Source organism: Phalaenopsis equestris, unplaced genomic scaffold, assembly GCF_001263595.1.
Source record: "Phalaenopsis equestris unplaced genomic scaffold, ASM126359v1 Scaffold235044, whole genome shotgun sequence".
NCBI classification, from domain to species: Eukaryota; Viridiplantae; Streptophyta; class Magnoliopsida; order Asparagales; family Orchidaceae; genus Phalaenopsis; species Phalaenopsis equestris.
The window spans coordinates 113,014-124,695 of record NW_018252935.1 but is presented as its reverse complement, the minus strand read 5'-3'; the positions used below and the strand labels follow the sequence as shown (position 1 = coordinate 124,695).

The 11,682-nt window shown below is 37.4% G+C and overlaps 1 protein-coding gene across 2 annotated transcripts in view; it reads left to right on the top strand.

Annotated features, from left to right (window-relative positions):
- The window catches only part of LOC110039069 (DExH-box ATP-dependent RNA helicase DExH6-like), a 104,888-nt gene that overhangs the window by 51,643 nt on the left and 41,563 nt on the right, over positions 1-11,682 (top strand). For both annotated transcript variants that reach the window (XM_020744014.1, XM_020744016.1), the window contains one exon: positions 7,291-7,452. In XM_020744014.1, coding sequence (XP_020599673.1) covers positions 7,291-7,452 — 162 coding nt within the window. The remainder of the gene's footprint in view (positions 1-7,290; positions 7,453-11,682) is intronic.

The window sequence follows — 11,682 nt, the reverse complement described above, 5'->3', positions numbered from 1 at the left end:
TTGGGTCTAGGGGTAGTGAGGGCCTGCTGAACTTTAGTCTTGGGAGTGACGCTTCTTTTTAAGAGGGGGCCCACTTCTTGTTATCTAAGAATATATATTTTGTTTTTTTGGTGTTTGGGGTTGATTTTTTTTTCTTTGTGATTTGCTTTGGGACAACCGCCAGCATCTCTCTCTCTCTACGTGTTATGTTTCAGCTATATATCGGTCTCTAGGCCATGTTTATCTTCATTTACCTTTTTCCTATCCTTTTCCGCTTTGCTCCCACAACCATTTAATGTTTGTCTGCTAGCCGCCTCCTTGCCATCATATAGGAGGTCCAAATTCTAACCGGCACCACCTACACCCTAGATCCAACCCTATTTCTAGTGTTGTGTTGTTTTCTTGCAATTTCAATTTTTCCTAATGTTTGTTGTAGTTTTATACTTTGAATTCAGTAATACTATTTTTTTCCCCTTTGGTGTTTGTTAAATTTCAGTATCAATTACTGTGTTGATTTGAGCATTTTCTGGTTGATTATGACAAAATAGTTGTTAGAAAAGTTGTTTATATTATACATTGTAGATTGTTAATTGTAGTCACATTCTTTACAACTTTGAATATCATGGGAAACTCTTTTTAATTTATACCTTTCACTTTAGGGTTTATTTTCATTGTAAATATTTTCCTGTGTTTTTTTTTTTTCTTGAAAAGGAATGTTATTTCTCTGGCTTACTAACATCAGTGGAGTAGCAGATGAAGACTGATGCGGGCCTCCTATGTAGGGTGCGACGCGGGATTCTTGCATTCCCTTCGCCTAAACCGTTCGGTCCGGGCATCCTTGGAGAGCAGACTGGCTTTTCCAAAACAGTGTGGAGCTTTTTTCATATTATGGGCCCACTCCTATTTATCATATTATTATATATTTGTGTTTCTAATTTATTAGGGTTAGTTTTTCGTGTGTGTTTTATTGGGATAACCACAAATCTCTGTTCTTCTTTTCGAGTGTTGTATCCTAGGTTTCTAGGTCATGTTTCAAGTGTTTATTGATTTCTTTGTGGTGATTATCTTCCTTATCCCTTCCCGCATCCCACCCGCTTCGCTCCCACGCCTCCCTCCTCGCTGCAGCCACACCGACAACAACCCATTGCTGTCCTTCCTGCAGTTACTCGCTGTCTAACTATCCTCCTTGCTGCTACAGCCTTAGGACAGTCCTCCTTTGGCTGTCCCGCAGTCCCACACATTCCCTGCAGCTGTCGCCGTTATTCCCGCTTGTCGCCGCCGCCTAGAAACAACTATTCCTGGCCGTTCTTTGTTGTTTCAGCCACCCAGCCGGCTATTTATCTCATTCCGGCCTGCTATCATTGCTGCAACTCCACTTTGCTGCCGACATCCTGCCCTTTTGTTGCCATCATCACAGACGACCCTCTTGCAGATGAACGTTTGGCTTCAATGCCTTGATACCACCCTCGGTATAGATTTTCTTTTTGCTTTTATACAAGTTCTTTTATGTTTTGTTCGTTGAGATGGAAACAAAGCGACCAACTTCTTTTTCCCGGTTGTTTTGGATAGGTCTTTTACTTGGGATGCTCACACTTTTGACCCCTTTTTTTTTGAGTGTGGTTGAAGCCGTTGGCACCCACACTTCTGCTTTTGTAAAGATTTTATAGCTTTGTTTTATACTTTTTGATTTTATATTAATGCCAAATGCACACCTTTCACAGACAACCCTCATGCATCATCCCCCAGTTGTCTACTTGCTGTCCGACCTTGTGGAAACTGCTACCTTATTTTTTTCTGCTTGCTAGCTGTCTTTTCAACCCTCGTGCCACTTTCCAAAACCTAACCAACCACCACCACATCCCGGGATCCACCCTCGTTGAGTGTTTGTGTCATCTTAGTTGGTATTTTTGATTTACGGTTTCGTGATTGCTGTTATTTCCTATTCCAAATGGTTATTTGTAAGTCTTTCTTTGAGTTTCAATAATAACATTTGCTTTTCATATTCTGTTTTGGATTAACTCCGATATTATTTGGTATCAGAGATAACTTATCTCTAGTCCTATCCCATGATTTCTAGCATCCATCCATACCCAACAATACCTTAACCCAAAATTTATCTTTCCCGCCTTACATCACTCATACATTCCTTTCACTTATACTCAAACCCCAAATCCTAACCACACCACAACCGATATGAGTGACAAACACCAATAAAGGGTTTAACTTGGAAGAGATACGACAACAAATTCACTAAGTACGATAACAAATCCGCTAAGTACGGCAACGACTCAATAAAATTTAGTAAAGGAGACCATCTAGTGGTGTCACCCGAACTCCATTTGATTATGTACATGAAGTGCCTGTCAGAGAATACATTGATGAAGTGCCTGCTAGATGATACAGATGTGAAGTGCCTATTAGAGATTTCAGAGATTAGGAGTTTCCATCCCAAAGAATTGACCTGAAATATCTGATAAACTAGGATTTTGAGGGTAACAGGGGATTTGCTGCATTTGGACCGTCACTTGGATTAGGATGAGTTCATTAAGTGGCTTCAGACATGGAATTTTTGTTTGAGTACCAGGGCTTCCTACATAACAGAATGGTGAAACTAGCCACTAACAAGTTAAATAAGAGTGCATTATTTTGGTGGCAAAATTTGAAGCAGCCATACCAACGTGAGAGAAAATATAACATCATTACTTGGTCTAAGATGAAATGGAAGATGCATCGCTAGTATCTAGCAGCTCACTACAAGCCGAATGCTCAGACTCCAGCTTCAAAAGAGGGGAGATCATATCACCGGGCGATCATCATATTTTACAGGCAGAGTGCAACTTCAGGACAATATAACAAAATTCTACTCAGGGAAACATTTAAGTTGAGCCCGCTCTAGGAGACACTAGGTCAGAGTGGAGAATATGTTTAATTAATCCACATTCTCAAATCAATCCCAACCCATAAGTGTTCAAATGCCGTAGATTTGAGCATACTGAATCAGATTGCAGAACCTGTAGAATGATCTATTTCATAAATCAGGGAGCAGTTAAAGAAAAAAACAGTGATCTAGGAGAAGATGAAGATTTCAGAGAGGATTCTCAACATCCAGCCGACCAAGAAGAGGCACTAGTAATTCCAGTGGAACTCAGGAGAGACTCCAACTTACTTTACAACAACTATTCTAGATGGAAGTAAGTCTGAGATAATGAGTGTTCAGATAGAGTAGTGGTGCCTCAAGCTATCATTTTGTAGGCGTTGAGAAGTGCATCAACAAAACTAACATTGGATGTTCAAAAGGGTCATGAATTTGAGGAGCTGATATCAGTCACAGTGCATTTCCAGATAAGAGAAATCCAAAATTTTTAGATCTATATGCTACTTCTTATGTTGTCTCTGTTGAGGAAGGTGCAATATGTCCGAGATGCGACTCTTTTATTCTAATTTTGAAAGCTCACAGGGAGTCATTTGGGTGGTAAGTTCAGTTCAACAGTGTACCCGTCGACAATTGATCAGGCATGATAGATGAATCAGTGTTGGAAATCTCCTTAGAAGTATTGTCGGAATGGACATCCAATAGTGAGATTCAAACATTTTAAGAGAAGAAGAAGAAAAAAAGAGAACTTTTCTGAGTTGTTACCCGTCAGTATGGTCGATTCAAGCGTAGATTTCGTCCAAGAGTTGACCCATTCTTACATTCTAGATTTCGTCACTTAATTATAAATGAAATTTACTATAAAAATTCTAATATAAAAAAAAACCCTACTAACCTTATTATGCTCCGTCGGTGCCTTTCTATATGAAATCACTCAAGTCCTCTTCACTGCATGCTAAGAGGCCCAGTTTGGTCTCCTCCCACATGACGCCCCTGGCCTCTTCTCCTCGTGTGGGGGCTCGATTTGGTCTTTCCTCATTCCTTCGCGAACGAAGATGCTCCACTCAACTCTTACCTTTATCTGCATGCAAGCCCACCTCTCCATAAAAAAAAACGCGACTTTGGTCATCTCTCTTCTTTCTGAGTGTACGTTAAGGTTGCGCACGCGAGGTACAATTAATCTCCTACTTCATTCTCGCACAACACTCCTTTAGCGTGCCCTAGGTACCCCGACTCCTTTATTTTTTCTGATTCGCTCCTGCCACCCTGATTCGTCTTGGTTGAAATGCCACCTTCGTCTCTCTTCTTAACTCAAAGGCATAGCCGATGAGACAGTTGTATGCTCTAGTTGACATTGAATAAATTTCATTTTTATGCATTTATTATTATTATTATTATTTTTGTTAGGTATTATAAATATCTCTCTTTGTAAATTACACCTTCAAAATTTATGAACTTCACAAAAAAGCTAATCATTATGCAGATGAAACATGAATTACTAAAAAATCTTCAAGAAAGTTTAGTTCTTCTCAAGTGGAATAAAAAATAAATGTGATAAATTCAATATTCGAAATAAGATAATTCAATTAAACAATGCATAAACATCTGAAACATAATATAATTAAAATAATATTACATCCTAAATAGGGTAACATAACTTACACAACACTCAACTTTTAAAATAGAAATACATAAGGATACTCAATATAAGATAACTAACATGAAAATCATAGCACAAAACACTCATCAAACTCAATTACCATTGGCATCAGTAGCAACAAATTTTTTCAACTATCAATGAGGTAAGTGATAGACTATTGTTCAAACGTTTTGCCTTGGTTGCTCATTATGAGTCACTATTCTAGCTTCTGTCATCTTCTGTTTACCACTTGTAAAAGAATATTCGTGATGAAAATTTCTTTGAATCCCTTATTTAGTTAGCATTTGGTGTGTCTTTGAGCATAATTTGGACAGTTCTTCATCTGATGTTCATGCTCTTTGCATAAGTAACATCACTTTGAACAAAATAACCATTTAACACGTTGTAGCTTCTCACACTCAACGCAGGGCTCTGAAATGCTATTGCCTACCTGGCTATTAACTTCATCAATATACGAATTTATTTATTTCCCATTAGATACTTCAAAATGAACTATGGGTACCACTTCTTTTGAGCTCTTCCTCTTGTGTATGTTTCTACGCTTCTGAATTTGTTGAAAATTAATTTTTACTTGTCTAGCCCTCTTCACTAGCACTAAATAATCTTCAATCCCAAGTGATAGTAATGGCTTCTTGATTGAATCTTTTAATTCAGAAAAATATATGTATCGCTTCTCTTCTGTAAAAGATATTAGTTATGGTGCATACCTCAATAGCGTATTAAAATCCGCTTTATCCTGCATAACTGTCTTGTATCTACTTTGGTGTTGAAAGGGGAACAAACCAATCTTTAAATAGTTATGTAAAATCTTTCCAATTAACTGGTCCATTCAATATGTCTTCCAACATATCTTGACGCTGCCCTTGCCTCCGTTTTCCATGTAAAATAAATGTAGCCAGGGGCACCTTCCTCTCATCTGGTCTATAAACATATTGCCCAAAATCTTCTCTATTCGTAATAGAAAAAATTTCAGCTATTATTGGTCTTTCTGTTCTCTTAAACAATGCCGACCCCAAGCCCAAATCCTGTAAGATCTTAAAATATTTATCCATTGCAAGAGTACCACCATTTTCATTTACTATGATATTGTCTTGAATAACTTGGGTCATAGCCATCATCTTGGATAAGAAATTTATATTCATTGTGATATTGGGTGGTAATTCCTCTCCCACCACTAGAGCATCCTTAATTTCATATTGAGTATACATATGTATATGATAAAATAAGGTTACCTAGTTAGAATTAACCTAACTCAATTCACTTAATGCCTTAAGAATTAAAATTCGCAAATATCCTAATGCCTGTTTCATTAGTATTCGTGTTATTTAATCAAAATCTTTTAGCTCTGATACTGTTTTTTTTATGACCCGGTCCGGGAGTCTGAAATTTCTGAGATGGGAATCAACGGTTGAACAACAAAATTTAAAATTTCCTACTTCACGTTCATTCTTTTTTTCTGCTTATGATCAACAATTTCAAATATCCATATTTTAAAATTAGTTGGTAATAAATATTGATTTCTGTCAATAATTAATATGATCTAATATTAATATTTAGTATACTTAATTAAATATGTTAATTCAAAACTTAAAATTAAGCTCTTACCTCCTCATTACTGTCAAATCGACTCGATTTCCAATTCAATATTTCTTTAACTTTAGTTTTCTGTTTTAATAATCATAAACCTAATATGCTTTATCACTAAATTATAAAAGAAATTAAATCTAAAAAAATACTAATATAAACAAGCCCTACTAACCTTAATATGCTAAGTCTGCCTTCCTTCTACACAGTCACTTGAATCCTCTTCACCGTATGTTATTCGGCTCAATTTGGTCTCCTCTTGCACGAAGCCCCTCACCTCCTCCTCTTTGCATCCTGTGGCTCGATTCGACATCTCCTTCTTCGTTCACACACCAAGCTGCTCGATTGGTTCTTCCCTTTACCTGCACGCAAGACCCACCTCTCCTTCGTTCAAAACTCACGACTCCGGCTTCTTCTCTTTTCTTCCCAAGCGTACGTGATCGGCTAAGGTTGTGCACACAACATACAATGCTTCTTCCTTCTCGCACAACACTCCTCCATCAGCATGCCTTAGGTACTCTACAACTCTTTTCTTTCTTCTTCTTCTTCTTCTTCACTCTCGCCTCTCTGATATGTCGGGTTGAAATGAGACCTTCCTCTTTCCTCTTAATGTCAGTTGAAACAAGACGATTGTTTGCTCGAATTGACATTACCAAATAAAATTCTTTTTTTTTACAATTATTATCACTATTATTATTTTCAATTATTATAGTTATAGATTGTAATTTTTTTATGCTTAGCTTGTTAATGTTCGGCACTTCCAAATTTTATTAAGAAGAAGCGATTTTTAGAACTTGGTAATTTATTTCAAATAGCTTATCCATATTACCAATACATTCTTGAGTTTTAGCCATTCTACCTTTGATCATTTATTTACCCTGGTATTTGTGTAATGATTGTAAAATCAATATCTTTTATTGCAGGAAAAATAAATTTTATATCATCTGTATCACAGCTTGCAAAGGCATGGGTGTATATTGTTTTGGTATATCATATTGGCATGTGTACTTTGCGGCATCCTTTTAGAATACGTAAATTTATTTTGTTTTGTTCTTAAATAATCAATTTTTTCTTACATAATCAATTATTGAGCTTGTTTTATGTGATTGGGGTAATCTAACTATTTAGGTCTTTGTCAGCGATTTTGTTACAGTATTTGGACCCTTTTATACTCTTTTTATTTTAATTTTTCTAGATAAGGTTCGAGTCCAAAGGTGGGAAAAATTCTTCAATAATGTTCTGCACAAATGGCATTCTTTTGAGATTACTAATTGGCAGAGGTGCAAATGCATCGGAGATGGCAAAGAAAAAGGGATCAAAAAAGGACACTCTTCTCGAGATAACCCACATAATAGTGGTAATGCTATGTTAATCTTGTTGAAACGTTATTAAATTTTGGTATTTTTATCCGCATAATTTCTGGGTGTTTTGGGAATGCACATTATGATTAAATATAGATGAATTATTAGCCAATTATCTTGAATGACTGATATAAACAAATTGATCATTTATATTGCTGAATGAAGCTAGTTGCTTTTACCATATGCTTCCATATGAGAAACTATGTTTTCTTTGATTGGAACTAAAAAGTGCTCCTCATTAAAAGGATTTGAAGGAATGAGAATAAATAGTGATACCAAAGACAGAAATGACATTTGTAAAAGAAAAGAAAAAAAAAAACAGTTAAAGCATCTATCTGTAACAATATGAATTTAAAGCTTATCAAGAGGATTGATTTCCCGCATCGTTTTGATAATGTGGAGAGTTTTTTTTATCACTAGTATCCATGAAAAAATAAGCTTGGAAAAAAATATTGAACCTGGTACCTACTTCCCTTTTTTATTGGAGTAACATCTATTATTCTTCTTTCAAATATTTCACAGTTGATTTAAATAAAATATATTAATTTATCTCAGTCTTTCTTGATATATGAAGGTCGCCACAAAGAAAACATTGTTTCAAGGTAAATTTCCTTCAAATTCTAGCAATAAAACTGCAGTTTAAGAAAAAGATGAGAATCTTCCTCCGGTTATTGCACATAACTAAATTTTTGAAATATTGTTTCCTATACGTTGAAGTGATACTTGCTAGGAACCATGCCCATATAAATGCTCAAGCAAAAACGTTATTTTCGGTGGGACAGAGACCTCCCCAATCCAGCTTGTGGAAGAAATATGAATCTCTCCATGCATAAGGAAAGACTATTAGGAGCGAGCAAAGGCTTAAGTTTTTCTTTAGCCGTTAAGGTACCTGCAGGCTTCATGACTTAAAAATAAGTTAGATGCGGGGCTAGGGAGCCAGCAGGCCGAACCAGCTGGCAGGAGGAACCGGTTCTATCAGCTCCATTAAGTCCCGGTGCAGGTCTCAACCGGACCAGACGACTATTTGACGGGGGCGACAGTGCCTCCCGCCCTTCCCCAACCTTCCTTTCTTGTTTTTTTCTTTATGGGAGTCTTTTTAATAGCTGTTTGGAGGAATCAGGGTTATGTTTTGGTATTATTGCTGAATTAGATTCTCCTTGGAGTCTCCTTTTGTTTTGTTAGGGTTGTATCTAATGACGAGTGGTGCTTCAGCTGTATCTTGCTCCGAGGTAATGTTGTATCCTCTCATATTGCCCTCCCTATCACTTCTCCTTCACCTCCCTTAGCTGCCAGCCATCCCATCTCTGTCCAGCTGTCCTGCTGCCCCCTTTACAGCCGCAACCTTGCTGTCCATCTCTCTAGCCTACCTCCCAACACTCCGCCATCCCTTCCCCTGCAGCAAACATTGCTGTCCAGCTCTCCAGGCCTCCAACCAGCACTCTAGGCCTCTTGCATCTTAGGGCCTGACTTTGCTTCGTTGATTGCTTCTTCGTTGACACAGTGACATGTACTACAATTTAGAGGAAGAGTTGAGATCAGCATGCTTTATGAAGAGGAAGATAGACGTCCCATGAGTGAGAGGCATTTGGGTCTATGAACTTGCATGATCGCATGGGACATTTTATTGAGTGCACTGCAATCTGCTGGAACTTAGAAAGTGGAGAAAGCCTAAATGATTGCTTTGATATCTTGCTAGAAGAGAGTTAATTAGAAAGGATTACAACTTTATTGAGTTGATAATTTAGGTATCATAGCTATATGAAAATCCTATTATTTTATTAAATTTAGATTTTGGGCTACAGTAACCACCATTTGCAGTAAGGAGCGATGCAAATTTTTATTAACGTAAATAGAAGTTAAATAATAATTTTGTTGAAAGATTGGAAGGATACTACATGACTGTTTGAAGTGTGAGTAGGAAATAGTAGTAGGTAAATTTCTAGCTTCATGCATTGACATCATTAATGCTCTTTTGGCTGCTCATATAAATAAAATTACATGGTTATTCAATGCAGCGATTTTCATCTCTAGTGATTTGGCTTTGCCTTTATTTCTGTTGAAATTATTCAATCATTCATGTGAATTCTCCAATAGTCTATAAAGCATTGATATGGGCATGGGACAAACTTGATATGGTAAAACTGTGGGTCAGGCTTGGATTAGCCAAAAAACCTAAAAATATTGTTTGACATTTTAGTTAATCTGAGCTAACCAAAGCTTTGAGTGCTAATGCAGGTCCCTCAATCACTGGAATACTAAACTTCTAATTTGAGCCTTTTGGTGGAAGGAAGCTGAAGGCGTAGGCTGGAATCACATAGATAGGTCACATAGGTATCTCTAGAAAGCTTTGTGGTCCTGCTCTGGACGTTTCAGTCTTTGCCAACAAGCATTAGGGATAATTAGCACTCATCCACATTAGGATCCAACAACAGGAAGTCTATTTCTTCCCTTTCTATTCTCCCATCTCCTAGTCCCTCTCAGATTTATTTCCCCATTCACATCTCCAACACTTCTTCCTCCCTCCCTCTTTTATCACTTAGTCTTTCAGACAACTAGTAATATAATGTCACATAGCTATCTCAAAAGCAAGGTTGCAAATGTCACATTTTTGTCAAGTTAGACGTGTGATTTTGATTTGTATGCGGTCATTACCTTGGTGATGGTGGTAGATATGAAGTCACTGTTATCCTTTATAAGGTCAGGCATTCTTGTGGTTTAAAATTATGATTCGTACAATCAAGTGCTTGGGCCTACCATTGCCAACGATTGATAATTCGAGTTAATTTGAGTTCTTCCCAAACTAGATTTGATGATTAGATTTGACACCCATCGAATTTGCTTGGTTTTTTTGCCTTAGTTGATACTTCTCTGTTGACATTGTTTGAGATTTCATTGAGATCATAACAATTTTCTTGTATATAATGCGAATCAACAAATATTAAGAGAGAGGGAAGGACGAGAGAAAAGTAAAGATGAGTAAAGAAATGATGAAGGAAAGCGTAAAAGGAATTTAAAAGGGGAATCTTGTTAATGTATTGTGGGGGTAAACAAAGAGAAGAAATCAAAATTTACCATGATGAGTTGGAAAGACAAGATTAGTGGAGGCTTTAGTTTCAATTCATCAACAATTTATCATAATACCGTAATACCGACCGCGAATCATTATTAGATTGCAAACTAGATGAAGTAATCATTTAAAATTAAATCTAGTCCTAAATAATTCAAAATATAAAGATAACATTGAATGGATAATTCATCCTAATTTTAAATAAAAGGAATCCATAAATCCTAGTTTAAATTATGTAATTAAAATAAACGTAAAATAAAAACAAGTATTTTCTTGCAATGCTTCAAATCCTAGATGGAATAAAACTTTCTTAGATGTTTGGTGGTTATGGTGGACTGATGGAGGAGTTGGATGAACTAATTTTTTGAACTGTTGACCTCAATTTTTTCGTGAGGTCTAGTATTTCTTGTAGGAATTAGGATCTAGCCTTAGGGGTCTTCCTGCGACTATCTTAGCACCTTAGAAGTGGTGCCCGCCTCGTTTTAGTTCGACCTATTTCCGTCCTCTTTTGGAGTTTCGCGTGTGCGGTATCGACTTCTAACACTTAGAAGGGTGAAATCGACATGAGGAAACCCAAAATGGATTCCTATAGGACTTTTCCGAGCCTTAGGGTGGCCTTCTGCACAATTCGCACTCCTGCTCGCACCGGCTTCGCAATTCGGAGAGTCGACGTAGCCGATCGCCGCAATTCACATTGCCTCCGCTGTTACTTGTCGAATGCTCGAGTAAACCTTTTGGTACGATCGATCGCGGGTCAATATTTTGTGAAATTTGAATTTCGATGCATTTTGATCCGATTGTCGACGACGTCGTCCGAGCGACCCCGGATGACGAAACGGACTGCACCAACGTCTGGGCCAACGCGTCTGGAACATCGATTTTGCCCGAGGAGGACACCCATTTTATCGCGTCGTCGCGCTCGAATAAATTGTTTTAATTAATATATATATATATATATATATATTAATTAAAACAATTTATTCGAGCGCGACGACGCGATAAAATGGGTGTCCTCCTCGGGCAAAATCGATGTTCCGGACGCGTTGGTGCAGTCCGTTTCGTCATCCGGGGTCGCTCGGACGACGTCGTCGACAATCGGATCAAAACGCGTCGAAATTCAAATTTCACAAAATATTGACCCGCGATCGATCGTACCAAA